General features: G+C 47.4%; 1 protein-coding gene across 6 annotated transcripts in view; it reads left to right on the forward strand.

Annotated features, from left to right (window-relative positions):
• The window catches only part of PRDM2 (PR/SET domain 2), a 113,061-nt gene that overhangs the window by 74,811 nt on the left and 15,697 nt on the right, over positions 1-22,553 (forward strand). Inside the window, exon 1 of one of the 6 annotated variants that reach the window (XM_075605062.1) lies at positions 13,280-13,465. The exons of the other annotated variants lie outside the window; for them this stretch is intronic. Coding sequence (XP_075461177.1) covers positions 13,411-13,465 — 55 coding nt within the window. The 5' untranslated portion in view covers positions 13,280-13,410. Of the gene's footprint in view, positions 1-13,279; positions 13,466-22,553 lie in introns of those variants that run through there. 6 annotated transcript variants of the gene reach the window in all.

Below are 22,553 nucleotides of genomic sequence, written 5' to 3' on the forward strand. Positions count from 1 at the left end.
CCTATATCTTTAACTCCTCCACCTAGGGCATTGTTCAGAAGGGATAATCACTGCTATAAGTGAAACAACTTTTTCGGTAGTGACAAAAATGAAGGTGAAACTGTCTGGCATAATACCTTCACTTTAGGTAGGTGGTATGACTTCTAAAATTCATCTTCTAATATCGGGCCATCAATGCATGCCACGAATGTATAGCCAAGTACAGTCTAGCCAGGACACTATTGTGAATGTCATCTTACTGGTATTTTTATAATTACTTTGTCATTTATATCCATGGTTTAAAACTCTCTACATCTGTTTTTATAAACATTTAATTATTACATTGTATTATCAATGCACGACTCGCGTATGAAATCTATTTGAATTTTTGTTCAAATCTTCTGATGGAACAACCGCATCATTTTATAGTTCTTAAATATTTAGCAAGAGAAGTGAAACATTTGTTATCAAATCAGTCAGTATCGCATAGTGGTGTGGAAATATACACTTTCACACGTACACGTTGTAATTACTTTTCTTGTCGCTTGTGTTTTTAGAAAGAATCTAACTGCGTAATAGGTTCATGTAGGATACTTTTCTCGTGCACGCTTTGAAAATAACATTGAAGTAAGCTTAGTTTTGTGGCAGTCATTCAACATACAAGAGGGACAAATTGTATTCTGGGATTTACAACATTTTCAGGTGCATGTCTCAGATGTGTATTTAGAGTTTGTGTTCTGTCCTTGTGTAACTTAGCTCTTGATGTTAAGTAAAGAAGAAAAAAGTTGAACAGGATATTGCTTAACTGCAATGGCCGCTTATAATAGTATAATATATTCCCAAAAAACTGTCCAAAACAATTGAGGTTATAGAACAATGTGTTGCTGTTGGATTATAGTTATAAGAAAATACTTTTTATTTACCCATAAACAATAATGAAAATATTACCTGGTGCCTGCATTGCTAACAGAAGGGCAATCGAGGATGACCAATGTAAAAAACACCTGTTAAACAAAAGTTTGTGCAAAATATAAAATGACAAAACTTGTAATATGCATTGGGTATTACGCCTTAATAAAGCAAAATACAAATGAAATAGAAGTAAACACTGCAGTACCCTATAGTCTTTATGAAACTTCATCTACTTTTATAAGTCTGACTTTCTTACTAACTGCAATGGCATCAGATTAATGGGTTACATCTTGGTGATTTGATAATAAAATTTTTTTTTTAAATCAGACACCAGTATTTCGAAGTCAATGTTTGCAAGTGTGAAAACATTTGTTTTAATTTACTTTAGGGACCTGTCTAGTTTATTCCAAAGTGGAAGTGCATTTACAGTGACAGACCCTGGAGAACCGTGGTTATGCGTCAATTTGACACCAGAAACTGTTTTTCTACTATCCCATGCATGTTCCTTTCAACACAGATATTGTCAAAATGATCTAGTTGAGTAAGAATTGTATTTAATCTTTATCAGGACAAATGGGCCTGATTTATTATTGTACCTATTTCGGTATTATGTTTTGAACTTCGAATATCAGTGTTTTATATTGGTAGTCGTGCATGCATCAACCTGCTTGGCATATAGTAAAAGAACCAGCACTACATGGCAACCTGTAGTGAAGTGAAAACTCTTCCTTATACAGGCAGTCCTCGGTTATCCAACGGAATCCATTCTGTAAGTAGTGTTGGATAATGAAACCGTTGTAAAGTGAGTCCCATGTTAATCGGTGGCAGTGAGTGTTGGATAACGCATTCCTGCGTCAAAAAACGGCCCTCAGGCTGCGGTCCCAGTGATTGCTACAGCGCACGTCTCGGCGTGCGCTGTGCGATTAAACTCCGCCCCTCAGTACCTCCGGTCCCAGTTGCTACCCTGACGCTCAATTTCCTCCTGCTCTGCACGACAGCTTTTCAGGGAGGCAGGGGAAATTGAGTTTATTCCTAGCGACGGAGCCCCCACCGGCGGTTCACCCAATGAGGGCGAACCAGCCGCGTGACGTGATGGCCACTCCCCCGGAAATCCCCGACCACGCCCCCTCCCGTCGCAAGCTCCCTCTCTCCCCTCAGATCGCGGTTAGCGCTGTGCACGCGCCGCCCCCTTCCCCCCCCCCCCCCCCCTGCCGGGCGCGCGTCACAGTCGTGACTGGGACGCAGCCTTAGGGTTGCATTGTAAAGCGTTGGGTATGCCATTCGTTGTCAAGTGAAACGTTGGATAACGAGGACAACCTGTACATGACCTTTTTACAGTTTGATGGTAGTTATCCTTATTTAAGATGTTTTTACTAGCCTTATACATTTAGACCTCAAAGGCTAACTATGGTGGCACCAATCCTTTAGCTTCTGCATTGCGTACACTGTTAAGTGTTGATATCTAACAGCAATTACAATGTGGTGGTGATCAGGACTGATTTTATAACGCTGTTTTTGGAGGGTCACACGTTATCAGAACTTGTAAATCGTACTCTTATCACATTATTTCTTCAACATCAAAAGCACCACCTTGAGAAAGGTCCCACTGGGGGACCGAAACGTCGTTTTTTTGTGTCTTCTATCAAATATAGAAAATTTATGATTTACTTACCTGCGTGCTGTCCCTTGATGTCGTGTTGCACCGGTATCGTATGGTCTATATCTATCTATCTATCTATCTATCTCTATCTATCTATCTATCTATCCATCAGGATGCAATTTACAAGTGATTCTGAAAACAGAACTGAATGAAGGCCCTGCGGTTTTAACCTTTATTCGTTGCGAGGGCTTGCCTGTCTACAACAAATTTGTAAATATTCAGCATTTGCAAACCAATATGCCTTTTCTGCTAATCTCTGCTATACATTTCCGACCCTCGCCACCAATGTATAAACGCATCCACGAGTACACTGTAATTACAACACTAAATGCTTTATTATATGAGCAACCTCAAGGGCTAGAGGTACTGTTACTTCATTATTGTTCAGATTCATTTCGATCACCTTAAATATACATAACATTGGTTGCACATGGCTGGTGTCCATCCAGTCCACATCTGATCTGTGTTGCTTAGAGGGGTAAAGGAAAGAACGACTCCAGGAGCCTTCTTTGAGGTCAAGGCAAAGTGAAACTCAAGTCCACATCCAGACCTTGGACATTGAACCTATGTCCTACAACCAATGACATTGAAGTAGCCATGGTTCGAGATGGACAAAACATTCACGTACAATTGCTGTGCTTACATTTGGGGAATATTTGGATGACAGTCGGGAAATTCTGATGTATTTCATGGATTTCTAGACTGTAACAAGTTTTATTATGTGGAAAAAATTAGGAATGGGAAGTACGCTGTGAGCAGTTTTTTTCTTTCCATAATGATGAAAAGTTTGGACTGCAAATGTAGAAAGTTTGCAATACATTTGAGAAGTGAACTTGCACATCTCTTGCCCCTGCATAAAGCATTTTTATCTCTCCGGAAATGTCCTTCTGTCTTTACTTCTAACACCACTTATGTAGGTTTTGGGGATGTAGGGAAATATTCAGGCATTTCTCTCAGTTCACCAATGTAAGTACTGTATCATAAAGGTGCTCTGTAAGAGCCTGCATTTTTAGATCCATCTCCAATGTTTTCATCCAAATGTTCTTCAGATATATAAATCAATATATGAACAATGCAATGTATTTATGATGATCCCACCCCCACGCAACTAGGCTGGTTTTATAGTAACCGCTGGTGCACGTGTGCGGCCGCATGCACGCGACACTCGCATTTTGTACCTATTGTACAAATGGTTATGTGCGCGGCTAGGGGGGCGTGGCCAAGACGTTACAGCTTTGGGCCGCACTGTGATTGGCTCAGTGTCACGTGGCACGCGAATAGACAAATTTCATGTCTTTCCTCAGATCTGCCGCGCCAACGCTCACGGTCGTGCGCGCGTCTCAACTATATCAACGTCAGGCCCACACATGCAAGTATCATTCATTGACGCGCGCACGGTAGCGCGCTTTCACTATATTACAGGCCTTACTCGCATTAACACCGTTCATAATCATGTTTAGACATCCTGCCCTTACCCATAATATAGTTTATAGAACAAATAGAAGAAAAAAAGGGGTGATGTAGAATAGCGCTAATGAGGTATTGATGATAAATAAACTCTAAATAAGAGCAACCCCTATGGGGTCTGAGGCAGCCTGGTAGAACACTGATAGGACAATCAGAGATAACAAGACAAAAAAGAAAGCGATACCGGCGCCTAATATGTCCAATTAGGTATTAGTCCTGGATATCCAGATGAAAAAGTTCAAGTCCCAATGATGCAATCTTATAATCATCCCATGATGATAAGATTGCATCATTGGGACTTGAACTTTGGACTAATACCTAATTGGACATATTAGGCGCCGGTGTCGCTTTCTTTTTTATAGAACAAATAGGATACTATTGCATGCAATTCCACTTAATTTTTTTATATTTGGTAGGAAAGCGCTCAATTTGATACCTTTGCACACTGATTTTCCTGGCATTTCTGACATTTTAGACCAATTCCAAAGCTTCGTTGAACTGTCCCAGCAAAAATTAATGTAGCCCCTAGCCTTTTTTTGTGCCAATGGGCCACATTGTGTTTAAAACATATTCTAACTTGGGTCATTTTCAGTGTGTTCATGCCTATTTTAATTGGACATTAAAGGCAGATGAGGACGAAAGAGGCCATGTAGTCTGCTCATTTAGTCATTCCCTCAGACTTGTAATTATATCCTAGTCTGGATTTTTGCTTTGTGGTGTAGGTGTTTGCTAGTTGGTGGTTTTTTTTTTTTTGGTTTTTTTTTGGTTTTTTGTTTGTTTTTTTAACATTGTCACAGTTCATTTGACTTTTTTTTTCAAAATACATATTCCTTCAAATGGCCTAAATATTTCAGTAATTAGAGGTGGGTTAAAGCAATGCATGACATTGAAATTAAACTGATTACAAATAAAAAAAGGATATGCAATTCTGTTATCTTAATATCTTAAGGTATTTTCATACAGCAGTTCGTGTACTGTAACATGAAGGTAACTAGTTTTAACTCGGCTGCTGCCTGCAGGCCTGGGAAGAACATATCGTATTTGCCCGATTATAGGACAACCCCGATAATAAGACGACCCTCTCATTTTAAAAGCCGCTGGAAAGAAAACTGTTTTTACACATTCACACACGTGTGGAGATATATATTTTATATGTTATGGTGGGTAAAAAGGGGACACACAACCTCCACCGTATTGCATATAGCAAATAAAAAGATCACTTGTGAGTACATTCACATGTCTTGTGCCGCGCTTATAGTGCCGGCGACGCGACGTCGCCCGAAAACAAATGCATTTCCGCCGCGTGCGCTTATAGTAAGCGCGACGGTGACAAAGCGACGTGGCGACACGATTTTTGGAAGCCGGGAATATTTGATTTTTCAGGGGCTGTTGCCTCATGTGAAGTCTGGTAAACCTACCCAACTTGAAAATTGCAGAGCCAGTACAACCAGACTCACACTGAGACCCAAAAGGACGAAACAGCTGTCTGTGAGTGGTTTCACTGGCTTTGCATCTAATCCCATGCTGTGCTTAAAAGCTGTGTGAATGGCGAGCATTATCTTATAAGGGTTCCATGTAGTAATGGATTTCAGGCAAAAGGTGACACGGTGTGCTCCGTATGCATGTCATTACTCAGAATCCCTTGCCGCATTGGAAGCACTGTATGCTAGGTAATAATGGTGAAAGGCAGTGTTACAGACCTGTCTGACAGGTGAATGTTCTCACAAGTGATCGTTTTATTTGCTACACACACACACAGACACACACAGACACACACAGACACACACAGACACACACAGACACACACACACACACAGACACACACACAGACACACACACACACACACACACACACACACACACACACACACACACACACACACACACACACACACTGTATATATATATTTCACTCTGTCTAGTCATCAGTCGGCTTGAGCTTCCTGCCAAAAGCAACATGGCTGCTTCAGGCTCCCAAGGTAGAGCTTGCTCTATTTTACCCTCATACATCCGACTTCTCGCAAAGTGGGCAGGGCCCGATTTGTAATCGGAGTATATACTTTTCAACTTCACTTTATTAAAAAAACAAACATTGTCTTATAATCAGGCAAAACCGGTAGTTGCCTAGTTCATTGTAGTAGGAAATTGAGCCTGTGAAAAAAGGACAGTTAGGATTTATTTTACTAAATAGATTATAGTGGTTGTAACATTATATGAACTTGTTAAATCAGCGCGCAGACACAAACTGCAGGGCGACAGACAGACCTGGGACTTTTTCTGCAGGCGACGGCCGCGTCACCTTATTTTAAAAGCCAATCACAGGGCATCCTTGCTACCCCATCACAGGCCACAAAATAGTACCCAACCACAGTGCTCCAAAACATATCCCTAGCTCTGTAGTCTAGAGCAGGGGTGCGCAAACTGGGGCGTGAGACTTTTCGGGGGGGGGGGGCGCAGCGGTTACAGATGCCCCACGCTGTGTGCGCGAAGCCTCTGTAAACGTACTTTCCCTGTTTCGGTCACGCGTCTCCATGGCCATTGAGATGTGACGTCAAATGATGCGCAGGTCATGTGACGCCACAAGACCCCGCAGCGTCATTTGGTGCCACAGAGGTGAGGGGTGTGTGACCGAGGAAGAAAGCAAGCAGGGGGGTGCTCTCTCTGGCGCGCGCCCTGTCTCTGGCGCGCGCGCTCTCTCTGGCGCGAGCGCTCTCTCGCTCACGCGCGCTCTCTGGCACGCGCTCGCTCTCTGGCACGCGCTCGCTCTCTGGCACGCGCTCGCTCTCTGGCACGCGCTTGCACTGTCTCTGGCGCGTGCTTGCTCTCTGGCGCGTGCTTGCTCTCTCTGGCGCGTGCTTGCTCTCTCTGGCGCGCGCTCGCGCTCTCTGGCGCGCGCGCGCTCTCTCTGGCGCTCTCTCTCTCTCTGGCGCTCTCTCTCTCTCTCTCTCTGGCGCTCTCTCTCTCTGGCGCTCTCTCTCTCTCTCTCTGGCGCTCTCTCTCTCTCTCTCTCTGGCGCTCGCTCCCTCTCTCTCTCTGGCGCTCCCTCTCTCTCTCTCTCTCTCTGGCGTTCGCTCGCTCCCTCTCTCTGGCACTCGCTCCCTCTCTCTCTCTGGCGCTCGCTCGCTCTCTCCCTCTCTCCCTCTGGCGCTCGCTCGCTCTCCCTCTCTCTCTCTGGCGCTCGCTCGCTCTCTCCCTCTCTCTCTCTGGCGCTCGCTCGCTCTCTCTCTCTCTCTCTCTCTCTGGCGCTCGCTCTCTCTCTCTCTCTCTCTCTCTCTCTCTCTGGCGCTCTCTCTCTCTCTCTCTCTCTCTCTCTGGCGCTCTCTCTCTCTCTCTGGCGCTCTCTCTCTCTCTGGCGCTCTCTCTCTCTCTGGCGCTCTCTCTCTCTCTGGCGCGCTCTCTCTCTGGCGCTCTCTCTCTCTCTCTGGCGCTCTCTCTCTCTCTCTGGCGCTCGCTCTCTCTCTCTGGCGCGCGCTCTCTGGCGCTCGCTCGCTCCCTCTCTCTCTCTGGCGCTCGCTCGCTCCCTCTCTCTCTCTGGCGCTCGCTCGCTCCCTCTCTGGCGCTCGCTCCCTCTCTCTCTCTGGCGCTCGCTCGCTCCCTCTCTCCCTCTCTCTGGCGCTCGCTCTCTCCCTCTCTCTCTGGCGCTCGCTCTCTCCCTCTCTCTGGCGCTCGCTCGCTCTCTCCCTCTCTCTCTCTGGCGCTCGCTCGCTCCCTCTCTCTGGCGCTCGCTCCCTCTCTCTCTCTGGCGCTCGCTCCCTCTCTCTCTCTGGCGCTCCCTCTCTCTCTCTCTGGCGCTCGCTCACTCTCTCTCTCTCTGGCGTTCGCTCTCTCTCTCTCTCTCTCTCTCTCTCTCTCTCTGGTGCTCGCTCTCTCTCTGGCGCTCGCTCTCTCTCTCTCTCTGGCGCTCGCTCTCTCTCTCTGGCACTCGCTCTCTCTCTCTGGCACTCTCTCTCTCTCTCTCTCTGGCACTCGCTCTCTCTCTCTCTGGCGCTCTCTCTCTCTCTGGCGCTCGTTCTCTCTCTCTCTGGCGCTCTCTCTCTCTCTCTGGCGCTCGCTCTCTCTCTCTCTGGCGCTCGCTCTCTCTCTCTCTGGCGCTCGCTCGCTCTCTCTCTCTGGCGCTCGCTCTCGCTCTCGCTCTCTCTCTCTGGCTCTCGCTCTCTCTCTCTGGCGCTCTCGCTCTCTGGCGCTCTCTCTCTGGCGCTCGCTCTCTCTCTCTGGCCCTCGCTCTCTCTCTCTCTCTCTCTGGCGCTCGCTCTCTCTCTCTGGCGCTCGCTCTCTCTCTCTCTCTCTGGCGCTCGCTCTCTCTCTCTCTCTCTCTGGCGCTCGCTCGCACTCTCTCTGGCGCTCGCTCGCTCTCTCTGGCGCTCTCTCTCTGGCGCTCTCTCTCTGGCGCTCTCTCTCTGGCGCTCGCTCGCTCTCTCTGGCGCTCGCTCGCTCTCTCTGGCGCTCGCTCGCTCTCTCTGGCGCTCGCTCGCTCTCTGGCGCTCGCTCTCTCTGGCGCTCGCTCTCTCTGGCGCTCGCTCTCTCTGGCGCTCGCTCTCTCTGGCGCTCGCTCTCTCTGGCGCTCGCTCTCTCTCTGGCGCTCGCTCTCTCTCTCTGGCGCTCGCTCTCTCTCTCTGGCGCTCGCTCTCTGGCGCTCGCTCTCTGGCGCTCGCTCTCTCTGGCGCTCGCTCTCTCTGGCGCTCGCTCTCTCTGGCGCTCGCTCTCTCTGGCGCTCGCTCTCTCTGGCGCTCGCTCTCTCTGGCGCTCGCTCTCTCTGGCGCTCGCTCTCTCTCTCTGGCGCTCTCTCTCTCTGGCGCTCGCTCTCTCTCTGGCGCTCGCTCTCTCTCTGGCGCTCGCTCTCTCTCTGGCGCTCGCTCTCTGGCGCTCGCTCGCTCTCTCTGTGGCGCTCTCTGGCGCTCGCTCGCTCTCTCTGTGGCGCTCTCTGGCGCTCGCTCGCTCTCTCTGTGGCGCTCGCTCTCTCTCTCTCTGTGGCGCTCGCTCTCTCTCTCTCTGGCGCTCGCTCGCTCGCTCTCTCTCTCTCTCTGGCGCTCGCTCGCTCTGGCGCTCGCTCTCTCTGGCGCTCGCTCTCTCTGGCGCTCGCTCTCTCTGGCGCTCGCTCTCTCTCTCTGGCGCTCTCTCTCTCTGGCGCTCGCTCTCTCTCTGGCGCTCGCTCTCTCTCTGGCGCTCGCTCTCTCTCTGGCGCTCGCTCTCTGGCGCTCGCTCGCTCTCTCTGTGGCGCTCTCTGGCGCTCGCTCGCTCTCTCTGTGGCGCTCTCTGGCGCTCGCTCGCTCTCTCTGTGGCGCTCGCTCTCTCTCTCTCTGTGGCGCTCGCTCTCTCTCTCTCTGGCGCTCGCTCGCTCTCTCTCTCTCTCTGGCGCTCGCTCGCTCTCTCTCTGGCGCTCGCTCGCTCTCTCTCTCTGGCGCTCGCTCGCTCTCTCTCTCTGGCGCTCGCTCTCTCTCTCTCTCTCTGGCGCTCGCTCTCTCTCTCTGGCGCTCGCTCGCTCTCTCTCTCTGGCGCTCGCTCGCTCTCTCTCTCTGGCGCTCGCTCGCTCTCTCTCTCTGGCGCTCGCTCTCTCTCTGGCGCTCGCTCGCTCTCTCTCTAGCGCTCGCTCTCTCTCTGGCGCTCGCTCTCTGGCGCTCGCTCGCTCTCTCTCTGGCGCTCGCTCGCTCTCTCTGTGGCGCTCGCTCTCTCTCTCTGGCGCTCGCTCTCTCTCTCTCTCTGGCGCTCGCTCGCTCTCTCTCTCTGGCGCTCGCTCGCTCTCTCTCTCTGGCGCTCGCTCGCTCTCTCTCTCTGGCGCTCGCTCTCTCTCTCTGGCGCTCGCTCGCTCTCTCTGGCGCTCGCTCGCTCTCTCTGGCGCTCGCTCTCTCTGGCGCTCGCTCGCTCTCTCTGGCGCTCGCTCGCTCTCTCTCTCTGGCGCTCGCTCGCTCTCTCTCTCTGGCGCTCGCTCGCTCTCTCTGGCGCTCGCTCGCTCTCTCTCTGGCGCTCGCTCTCTCTCTGGCGCTCGCTCGCTCTCTCTCTCTAGCGCTCGCTCTCTCTCTGGCGCTCGCTCTCTGGCGCTCGCTCGCTCTCTCTCTGGCGCTCGCTCGCTCTCTCTGTGGCGCTCGCTCGCTCTCTCTCTCTGGCGCTCGCTCGCTCTCTCTCTCTGGCGCTCGCTCTCTCTCTCTGGCGCTCGCTCTCTCTGGCGCTCGCTCTCTCTCTCTGGCGCTCGCTCTCTCTCTCTGGCGCTCGCTCTCTCTCTGGCGCTCGCTCGCTCTCTCTGGCGCTCGCTCGCTCTCTCTGGCGCTCGCTCGCTCTCTCTGGCGCTCGCTCGCTCTCTCTGGCGCTCGCTCGCTCTCTCTGGCGCTCGCTCGCTCTCTCTGGCGCTCGCTCGCTCTCTCTGGCGCTCGCTCGCTCTCTCTCTCTGGCGCTCGCTCGCTCTCTCTCTCTGGCGCTCGCTCGCTCTCTCTCTCTGGCGCTCGCTCGCTCTCTCTCTCTGGCGCTCGCTCGCTCTCTCTCTCTGGCGCTCGCTCGCTCTCTCTCTCTGGCGCTCGCTCTCTCTCTCTGGCGCTCTCATACAGGCTCGCTCTCATATAGATATATATTATCTTATTGGAAGGTAATTGGAGCAGGGGTCAAATCCATTTATTAGTTTGTATTATTGGCCTTTATGTGAAGCTGCCTTCTCCTTGCTCGATAAGATGGTGAGCCCTATACACATTAATGGAACTTAAATCTTCCCAAAGCTAGGGGTGGCAGCTTCACAGCATATTGAATATGTGCCAGTGTGTGTTTGCTCTGGTGTAATGTGAGAGTAGTGTGTGCCTCGGGGTGGTTGAGTTCTTAGGCTGCGCTTGTAGTGTCGGCAATAGCGACGTGATGACGACTCTAACGTCACTGGAAAAATCCAATTGAAGTGACATCCTGCGATCACGACCAAGCTGCCGCGTCTTTCCTACTATAAGCGCACACGACGGCGTCAATACATTTGTTTTGACACGGTGTCGCAGTCGCTGGCAGTATACGCGCGGCCTTAGCTTTAGCTGTCTGTGTAGTTCTTCAGGTCACTAAGTGACCAAAATAATTTGATGCAGAGTTCTTTTGTTTCGTCTAAATTAACTGCAGGATGGAAATTCTATCAATTTAATAAAGATGGTGTGTGTCAGTGCCTTGAGTAAATAAACTGTCGTGCACTAAATATGTATGTACAGGTAGTCCTCGTTATCCAACGTTTCACTTTACAATGAATGGCTTATCCAACGCTTTACAATGCCTCCCTATGGGCCGTTTTTCGACGCCTGAAAGCGTTATCCAACGCTCACCGCCACTGATTAACATGGGACTCACTTTACAACGGTTTCACTATCCAACGCTACTTCCAGAACGGATTCCGTTGGATAACCAAGGACTGCCTGTATGTAGCTAGCTAGCTACATATCTCTGGATATTTGGAGTTTATCAGAATTGGTAATTTCTTCATTTACATTCTTATAAATACCTTTTGGATTATTTGCTGTCAAATGTAGTACTATTTATGATGAATCATAAGGAAATAAGGGTAGATAGTTTGAACAAACAGGGCTCGCTGAGTCATTAACAGCTTCTACAAATCATGATTTGGTTTGTGATCTAGTTACACTACAAATGATACCTCAGACTGGTCTTTCAGCCTCTCGGTTGTGGGAATGGTGATTGTGACACAGCTCCCATCCCTTCCTGCTTTAAGTCTCAATTACATTTTTCAGAAGTATCCAATTATGAGTCAGTGATTCATATTACTTTGTTGCTTTGTACCATGGCTCTTCCTTCTCTTACCTAAAGTTGAGTTGACTTGTTCAAAGCAGCTGTTCAAAATAAATATATGATCTCTTTGGGGGTCGTGGGCAGTTGCAGAGGTCCCGTGCTCTCTCTTTCTCCCCCCCCCCCCCCCCACCCAGGCATTTAAATTAAATGCCGGGGACTGCGCGAGGCCTCTGCAACCTCTACTAACGAGGTTCAGCCGGCTCCAGGACGCGCTACTATGGCAACACCGCGGGTCATGTGACGCCACGGTAACGTGACATCACACAACCCAAAGACGCATCGCGAGATGGGGTTGGGGGGCGGCGGCACCATGGAGAGCAGGCACGGGGACACAATAAAAAACAGTTTGTGCGCCCCTGTCTTATCATATACAGGCAGTCCACGATTATCTGCCGGAATACGTCCCGCAAATCGCCATCAGATAGCAAAACATTGGATTGCGCATCCAATGTTAATCCACGGTGGTGAGAGTCGATAATACGTTCCGACGTTGGATAATGTGTTCCCGCGGGATTCTGTATTTTGCATCAGATAATCTCCTTGGGTAACAGACCGACCGATAGAGAAGACCCCCTGTACTTCAGTTTAAAAGCTTTAGATATTATCGAAAAATATGAGAAAGTAATTATTGAAAGTTTTTACAGATGGGTATGTTTGGGTATGTTTGTGACTTCTCCAACTATAATCATTCTGATGATATTGATCATCCTAGAAACCTTTGCAGAATATTTCCTTCAATTGCTCAAGCGTAGAAAGCATGTGTACTGTCATTTATAACTATTGCTTTCAGACCTACTGTTTAGCATCCAGTGCTGTATGATACTGAAGCAGTGCATTGTGGATCATTGCTCTCCAGTGCTGTAGTGGTTCGAAACAATTCAGCAATCCCTATTTAAGAAAGAAAAAAAAAAAACTTACACGGAAATCCCCCTTCCTGCTTCACCACAGAATGCTCTCATGACTCATTACCCTTACTTTAAAAAAAGAAAGTGCTAATGTAAATGTAGATTGCATTTTTTTTTTATTTCAGTGAATGAGTCATAATGGAAGATGTCTTTATGTATGGTAGCCTCAGATTTATGGTAGAATATAACCATATTAATCCTTGTTGGAAAAGGTGATTGGTCACTAAGCAAACTTTGTGCTATGCATCCTGTATTTATTTTGTTTCTTGGTCAAAATTATTTATTTTATACTACAATAGGTAATCCAGCCTGATCGTTTTAATTTTTTTAATCTATTTTTCTTGCAGCATTGGAACCAGGCCCCCAAGTGCTAACCTGCATTAATTTTTTATTTTTTTATCTCTGGGGATCCCTTTGTTCCCTGGAGGGAGTTTAATATGGCTACCAAATCTTGTGGCTTCATATTGTATGGCTGTTTAAAGAGGCAGTCCCAGCTACTTTTGTGAGGGGGTGTTTTCTTTTTTAATACAGGTTTGAAGCAGGGATTCTCTGGAGCTAAACCCCATTAATTTCAGCTCTGGGGACCCCCTGCTTCCAGAGACACTTGCCTCTGAAGGGGAGTCACGATATCTCCTATTGTTTTCAGCTTCCACGTCACATTGGCCAATAGGAAGCTGCATCTAATGACATTACTGCTCCTATTGGCCCACAGGGTACGGCAGCTTTGAAATGCAGACATACAGTATAGTGAAACCCAGCGTTGCAACCGGCACCTCATACAGAGGTAAGTATCTCTGGTAGCTGTGGGTCCCCAGAGCTGAAACGAATGGGGTTCAGCTCCAGAGACGTGTGTGTGTGTGTGTGTGTGTGTGTGTGTGTGTGTGTGTGTGTGTGTGGGAGAGGGTGTGTGTGTGTGTGTGTGTGTGTGTGTGTGTGTGTGTGTGTGTGTGTGGGATGGGTGTGTGGGATGGGTGTGTGAGTGGGAGAGGGGTGTGTGTGTGTGTGTGTGTGTGGGGTGGGTGTGTGTGTGGGAGAGGGGTGGGTGTGTGTGGGAGAGGGGTGGGTGTGTGTGTGGGAGAGGGGTGGGTGTGTGTGTGGGAGAGGGGTGGGTGTGGGTGTGTGTGTGTGGGAGAGGGGTGGGTGTGTGTGTGTGTGTGTGTGTGTGTGTGTGTGGGGGGGGGGGGTGTGAGGGGGGTGTGTGTGTGTGAGGGGGGCTGAAACGAATGGGGTTCAGCTCCAGAGACGTGTGTGTGTGTGTGTGTGTGTGTGTGTGTGTGTGTGTGTGTGTGTGTTTTTCACACACACACATACACACATACACACACACACACACATACACACACATACACACATACACATACACACATATACACGTACACATACACACATACAGATAATATAATATCCAGAAGAGAGGAAAACTCTCGAAAGCTTGTCCTATGACATAAATTGTTAGTCAAAATAAAAAAGGTATCGCCTAATACTGAAGAACTCATTTATTCTGCACTACACACACATACACACATACATACACACACACACACACACACCTTGTGAGCACATTCACATGTCTTAGACAGGTCTGCAACCCTGCCTTTCACCATTATCACCTAGCATACAGTGCTCCCACTGCAGCAAGGGATTCTGGGAAATGACCTGCAAATGAGCACACAATGTGCCACCTTTTGCCTGTAATATCCATTGCATTGTTAGGTCGAAACGTTGTGTGGCACAAATAAATAAGCATTATAAGCAAAACCGTAGAGCGTTGGATCCCCTTTTTTCCTGAGTATCACCATTATCGTATACACACAGAATATACGTCGCTACACCAAACCAACAGACATAGAAACACAAATCAACCTGGTGCAAGGGAGAAAACACTTGAAACCACACAAATAATCAAAAGATTATGCACAGCCCCCTATAGTTGCACTCAAGGTAGGTGACAAAATGAATATAATGTCAATTCAACAATGGCTAGATAATAGCCAAATCCTGATGTAGGATACACTACCAAAAGGTCACACTGAAATGTAAAAATGGGGGGAACGCCGTGACGTCATCACGTTGACGCATGCACGGCTTGTGCTTTGGAGTAACGGCAGCTCCTGATTGCACACGGAGCTCAACGGCTGCTCAAGGTTCACGATTATCAGGTCGTATTGTACCCTACTGGGTTCTGCGTTGCTCACATTTCCCAGGGATATGTTATTGCACACCTGCGGTGTGCGTTACCTGGGATAATTAACTTTTAACGCGGACATTGCTAGTATCCTCTGTGTACCCTGACCCTATTTAGCTTGTTTAAAGGTCCTCATCGAGCCCAAGTTATATTATATACTGTGGTTACCTATAGAATATTTGCTGGGTGTATTACAACACTGCAGAATCCTTTTTCGTTGAGGATACCTGTATATTCTATCTTGCAGCAGGGATCTACGTTACCAGGGATATATTACTTTCAATGTGGGCACTGCAAGTATCCTCTGTCTATCCTGACCCCATTGAGCTGGTCTAAAAGACCCCTAAGAGACCAAGTTATATTATATACTGTGGTTACTTATAGAGGTTTTGCTGGGTGTTATGCAACACTGCAGAATCCATTTTCATTGAGGATACCTGTATTTTTTACCTTGCAGCCTTATATATAGCGTTTGTTCCACTATCAGCTATATTTTTAACACATTGTGTTCACATAGTACCGTGACCAAACACATTTGAGGATTTTATTTGTGCACTGTTGTGCATTTTTATAGTGTTTCGTCGTTTTTTACAGCATATACTATTAAAGTTTTTTTTATTTTTACATTTCAGTGTGACCTTTTGGTAGTGTATCCCTACATCAGGATTTGGCTATTATCTAGCCATTGTTGAATTGACATTATATTCATTTTGTCACCTACCTTGAGTGCAACTATAGGGGGCTGTGTATAATCTTTTGATTTATTTGTGTGGTTTCACCATTATCGCCCAGCATGCAGTGCTTTCACTGCAGCAAGGGATTCTGGGAAATGACATGCAAATGACGTGTATGTGTGTATATAATATATCTATATCGATCTCTGATCCATAACAATACTGGGAAATATCACTGGGAAATGGGGAGAGAGTTGCCGGAGCTAAAATGCATGGTACGGAAAGGGGGGGAGGGGTGTGACAATTCTAGTGTAGTTACTGCCTGAAGTAATTTGTTGTGTCAATGTGTTTTAAGGGGAATACTGTTTTGGAGGCTGTTAATGTATGTAATGTACATGTGTTTTTGCATCAGTGAATACACTGTCCTCTGCAACAAGTTATTTTCATCCTTTGGGTTAAACAAATATGGACCTAGCTTTAGCTAGATAACATGTATAACAAATGATTTAATTTCTAATGAATTGGGGCTTCAGATTTATTCCACATTCTCTTCAAAGGTGTGAGAGTCTGACAGGCCTTTTTTATTTTAGCCTTTTATAGGTCAAGAAAGCTTAGTCACAGGATAAAAAAAAGTTGTTGGTGTGTCGTATGTATGTATGTATGTATGTATGTATTAATTTTCTTGAGTGTTTTTATTCGTACTAAACAGCAGATAAAAACTGGATTGTACTGATTTGTTGCCTTTTGCTATGAGTTGCAAACCGATGCTGACACTTTTTTTAAATTCTTGTAATTGTTTTTTTTCCATACATTTTTAGTTACGTAAATAGGGATGTAAAATCCAAACGTTGTGTCCATTTTTTTAAATTAATACCCTCTGACAACTGTCTTGCCTACCAAAGTTGCATTTTGCTTCTGAAGTAAAGGAGCGGACTGAATAGCTTACAACTTTAACTCATTTTATCAGATGTACATAACTTTTAAGGTTATATATTTTTTCCCCTTTTTTTTATATTTTGCAATTGTCAAATTTGTCATTTACATTGCCTGAGACCTTCATGCACAATGTATATAAATACATGTGAAGCGGTCTTTTTCTGTGCGGAAAACGGTCTTTTTCTGTGGAGAACGGTCTTTTTCTGTGCGGAGAACGGTCTTTTTCTGTGCGGAGAACGGTCTTATAAAGAGTTGATGTCCTAAGGCACATTCCTTGTTTAAACGTATGTATCACATTACTGCTCCCAGACTTTTTAAATGCAGATTTTTACATTGCGTCTCTCCTATGCGTCTATAAATACAACACTGGAATGGTAATTCTGGTACTTTTGTAGTGTGAGCAAATAGGTCATCTTCATACTTTTTGGGTGATCTTTTAATACAGCATTGCTTCAGTTTTTAATATAATTTTATTTTGATCCTCTGTGTAATTTGGATCCCACATTTTCTAAGTAGTATTTTTCTGTGTTCTTGACCTACTTTTATGTTTTCATTGCCATTCTTCAGTGCCATTTGCCATTTTTGCCCCCCAAGGCAAAAAAATAGATGTTAAAGAAGGATGGGGGGTGGGGAGGGTGGGAATGAAACCTTTTTCCTTCGCTATTCCAAGCACGCCAAAAACTTGACTGCTTCCATACGTTTCCCAGGCCTGTTTCATCTCTCGATTTTGTACAGCATTTCCACTGCAGGTGTCAAAATCAACATTAAACCCATTCACTGCCAGAGAGGCCAGCAACATACACAACAATGTAAAAGGTGTGTTCTCCCCAGTCCCAATCATATGCTGCAGGTTTTCAGTTACTTTTGTGCCAAATTTGTAAAACTTTTAGGCCTCTTAAAGTGGTTATACTTCCTTTTTTTTTTTGTTTTGTTCTAGTATGTGGGAAGCATGGGGTCCCGGGAGCTGAACTCAATTGATTTCAACTCTGGGGACCGCCTGCTTTCCAAGATACTTACATCGGACGGTGATGCCGGTAGTTCCCGCATGTCAAATGGAAGCAGTGACATCATCTCTTGCGACTTTCTATTGACTTGTGTGAGGTGGAACCTTTAAACATGCGAGCGATACCGGCGCCATCTTCCAATTTTAAGTATCTCGGGGACCCAGGGGTCTTGGAAGGAACTATATATATATTTTTTAAGGCAGTAGTCTTTAACCTTTAATATTGCCCTAGCAGGTACATCATGGGCACTTGCTAGTTTTCTAAGGTGGTGATCGCCCGGGCTGGCAGCTCTGCAGGGCAGTCAGCTTGAAACAGAAGATGTTTGGTGTCATCATGTGATTGCTCCTGGATGTACCCAACCTCCCCCCCCCCCCCCCCCCCCTACTCCAACATACTTTTTTTTTTAAATTTATTACTGGATCTGAACCAGAGGGTTTTCTGGAGCAGATATGCACTATTCTTAGCTTCAAGGATCCCCTTTCTCCTATCCTCCCTCTCTGGTTCCTGAGATATGTATCTTATGTGCTGGTATATTAAAAAATGAAGTGGTTACTGCATTAAACTAATCATCCCTTGAGATCGACCGACAATATTAGGAATGGAAAAATCTTGGGTGCCTAACATGTAATCCCTAGCACCGATGCTGAGCCCAGTAGCCCGGTGCCGACTGTCAGTCACCTCCATGACCAGTAGCAGCATGCCCCCCCCCCCCCATGCTTTGCTAGTGGGAGCACAAAGCATGACTAGGAGCGCTGCTACTGGTTGTCGAGGTTACTGACGGTAAGTCAGAACTACCCCGCTTACTATGGTGAGGGGGGGAGCAGCGAGATCAAGTGCTCTTGGAGTCTGCACTCCTCTGCTCAATCATGCCAATGGGAGCAACCCTGTGTCACGGTAACTTATGACAAGATATAATGATCACCAAATATCTGGGTTGAACTGAACGAGGCTTAGATATAATAAAATATATTTATTCCTTAAAAAAGGTGAACACAGCAATATAGTACAATTAACAGACAAGAAGGTAACACTTACTTAGGGTTGGGGGATGGAGAAGTATCAGCTAGCAATTCTCCAGCAATCCGGTGACATTCAAGATGGTATCAGAAGACCTGAAAACTGTAGGGTTGACACAGTTTATATACCCTTGTAACCCTATTCTTAACATTGAATACAGACTATTGGTGAACAATTATCTGTATCCAATCCCTAACGTGGAGACACAGATTAACCCATGCCCCCCAGCTAATTAGCCCATGTGCACTGGAACTCTATGGGTAGCCCCATAATTAAATCAGGGGCGACGACCAGTTTACCAAATGAACTATCTGCATTGTTTGTAGGTGTAGACATAACACTTACAAACCACTCCAGTTTGATGATTCTCCACCCTCAGGTAACAATTAGAGTGGCAGAGTCTGTCGATTAACTTGGTCTGTTGATTAGTACTTAGTGTAAACAATCCGGGCAGTTAACTTTTGATCACAGTGCTTAGGCTCAATCAGCCGGCTGCCCTTCATGACCTATTAGCATAGCAGATGGTCTGCATTTTCAGAGCAGATCCAAAATACCATACATATATACTTTAATATCTACACATATTAATAAGTTCCATTCTGGTGGGCTCAGTGGGTCGAAATTTGCCAGTTTTTTTTAATGCCTACAGTGACTCCACATATTGCCAAATATCAACTCTCTGTGACCTCCAGAACTGGAGATACAGAAATGCACTTTAAAACATTAAAATACAGGATTATAATGAAACATGGGAACAGGGGAACATACAGTTTCCTGACATGACAAGGTGTAAGCCACATTCCTGGATCGCAGTCCAATTAACCCCTTGCCTCCCTGGTGAGGTCAGGGGGTGGCCATATGGCGTGCAACCCCTTTAATACCGGGCCAACCCCCCTCTCCCTCTACACCCTGTAACGGGGGTAAAGTAGTGTCTGTGCATCAGTCTCATATACTGACGCGCACCCACAAACAGCTGCTGACAGATTAACAGACCTCTGCCTAAACAAAAAAATCTGTCTTGCTCCTACGTGTCTTCCCAGCTTAATATTTTTCTCCACCCCTTGTTACAGTCCTGAGGTTTACATTTACTTTCATTGCTACTCCACTATGTTACAAATTGTAACCTTTTAAAAAATCCTTTCTCTTAGCTCACCAATAGAAAATATCAACAGTTGCCCTTTAATAGCCTTCCCTAAATGACCTTAATATGTTTTTATAGTTTTCATTGTAGCATGGAGATGATCAAAGTGAATGGAGAACAAAAAGGTTTATCTTCAAGGGGCATGTTCTTTGTAAATCATCCTGCATTTCAAGTTGAAGGCATACCTTTTTTTTTTTTACATAGGCAGGAGGTTAATAGGTTATAGGCATAGGTTAATTTCAGCTCTTGGTACCCATGGTTTCAGAAATACTTACCGAAAAATGCAGCACGGTAATTCCTGGTTGTATAAATCCTCTGTGTCAATTAGGCGAATAGGAAGCGCGCAAGACTTAAATCTTTCTTGTTCTCCTAGAAGGGAGGAAAGGGCAGCACCTTCCCCCGGAAGTATCTCTGCAACCCGATGGGCCACGTTCATTTTAGCTTTGGATACACCCTGCATCCCACCTGTGTTAAAAATAGGGAAAAAACAAATTCTATCGAGTAACTGCCACTTTAAAATAAACATTCCATGGTGTGCATTCCTCGTCTTGCATGCATCGGAAACTTTCTCATTTATTTTTGTTGCATTTCTGTATGGAGTTATTAACCGGAATGTGGCCAATTTGCTGAGTCCTGTACAACAATCAACTGATGATACAACAATAAGCATTATTGGGCTATGAATCACTTATCACTCTGATCTACAGTAGGTCTGCTATTGCTTGGCCTGCCTAAATCCAACATCCTTATCCTGAACTGCGTTCTAATATTTTCAAAGGTGAATTTTGAATATGCAACATCAATTCTATATACGGTCCATCAATGTAGAAATGAAAACCTTATGACTTACTTCTAAAATACATTATGTAGCAATTCCGGTCTACACAGAATAGTACAGGAAAATGGTATGTATATAATTGCACGATAGGGCTGTATCCAGGGATTTTGTCTTGGCGTGTTGATCACATCAAAGTTTTTGTATTTGCTTGTCTTTGAAATCGTTGGCGTGAAGTACTGACTACACATGACCATTCTTGGGGAAAGCCTCTAGCAAGAAATATGTACACACCATCAATAGCTGCTGTAGCAAATCAAACGTTCATAATTTATAAGGGTGTTTTTGAGATAAAATCATTCAGATGAGCTACAGTGTCTGAGAAATACTTTTGAGGATTCCCATAGTGGGTTTGCCAAAAAAAATTTCATGGCAGATTCTAGGCAGTGTAGTGGGATCCTGAACCCATGCAGGTACTGTACACTTAAGACGTCAAACTGCACCTTAGTGTGGGTGGTATAGCTCTCGATTACAGCAGCAGCTGCCGAAATCGCTACCTACAATGCTTGGCATCCAGAGCTGCAAGGCATTGAGGGGCGTGACTTTGGAGGCGGTAATGCAGTTTGGAGCCTTAAGAGCAGGCCTGCACAACTCGTAAAATGAGAAGGGCCGAAATGCTCCATGGAAAAAAAAAGTGGGCCGCACGGGTAAAATCATCATCATCATCATCATCTCTCCTCCAGCACCTCTCATCATCATCCTCATATCTCCCCCAGAACCCCTCACTATCAACCTTTACGATACTCCCCATCTATCTCTTATACCCCCATCTCTTCCCCTCACTCACACACATAATACTCCCTCTCCACAAACACACAATACCCCCCTGCACACCACACACATCCCACCCCCCCTGCACCTCACATCCTTTCCCCCCCCTGCACCTCACACCCTTCTCCCCCCCCTGCACCTCACCCCTTCTCCCCCCCCTGCACCTCACACCCTTCTCCCCCCCCTGCACCTCACATCCTTCTCCCCCCCTGCACCTCACATCCTTCTCCCCCCCCTGCACCTCACATCCTTCTCCCCCCCCTGCACCTCACATCACTCTCCCCCCCTGCACCTCACATCACTCTCCCCCCTGCACCTCACATCACTCTCCCCCCTGCACCTCACATCCTTCTCCCCCTGCACCTCACATCCTTCTCCCCCTGCACCTCACATCCTTCTCCCCCTCTGCACCTCACATCCTTCTCCCCCCCTGCACCTCACATCACTCTCCCCCCCCGCACCTCACATCCTTCTCCCCCCCTGCACCTCACATCCTTCTCCCCCCCTGCACCTCACATCACTCTCCCCCCCTGCACCTCACATCACTCTCCCCCCCGGCACCTCACATCCTTCTCCCCCCTGCACCTCACATCCTTCTCCCCCCCTGCACCTCACATCCTTCTCCCCCCCTGCACCTCACATCCTTCTCCCCCCTGCACCTCACATCCTTCTCCCCCCCTGCACCTCACATCACTCTCCCCCCTGCACCTCACATCACTCTCCCCCCTGCACCTCACATCACTCTCCCCCCTGCACCTCACATCACTCTCCCCCCTGCACCTCACATCACTCTCCCCCCTGCACCTCACATCACTCTCCCCCCTGCACCTCACATCACTCTCCCCCCTGCACCTCACATCACTCTCCCCCTGCACCTCACATAACTCTCCCCCCTGCACCTCACACCACTCTCCCCCCCTGCACCTCACATCACTCTCCCCCCTTGCACCTCCAATCATCCCCCTGCACCTCCAACCACCCTCCCCTGCACCTCCAACCACCCTCCCCTGCACCTCCAACCACCCTCCCCTGCACCTCCAACCGCCCTCCCCTGCACCTCCAACCGCCCTCCCCTGCCACCTCCAACCGCCCTCCCCTGCCACCTCCAACCGCCCTCCCCTGCCACCTCCAACCGCCCTCCCCTGCCACCTCCAACCGCCCTCCCCTGCCACCTCCAACCGCCCTCCCCTGCCACCTCCAACCGCCCTCCCCTGCCACCTCCAACCGCCCTCCCCTGCCACCTCCAACCGCCCTCCCCTGCCACCTCCAACCGCCCTCCCCTGCCACCGACAAACCGCCCTCCCCTGCC

Source organism: Ascaphus truei, chromosome 6 (genome assembly GCF_040206685.1).
Source record: "Ascaphus truei isolate aAscTru1 chromosome 6, aAscTru1.hap1, whole genome shotgun sequence".
Taxonomy (NCBI): domain Eukaryota; kingdom Metazoa; phylum Chordata; class Amphibia; order Anura; family Ascaphidae; genus Ascaphus; species Ascaphus truei.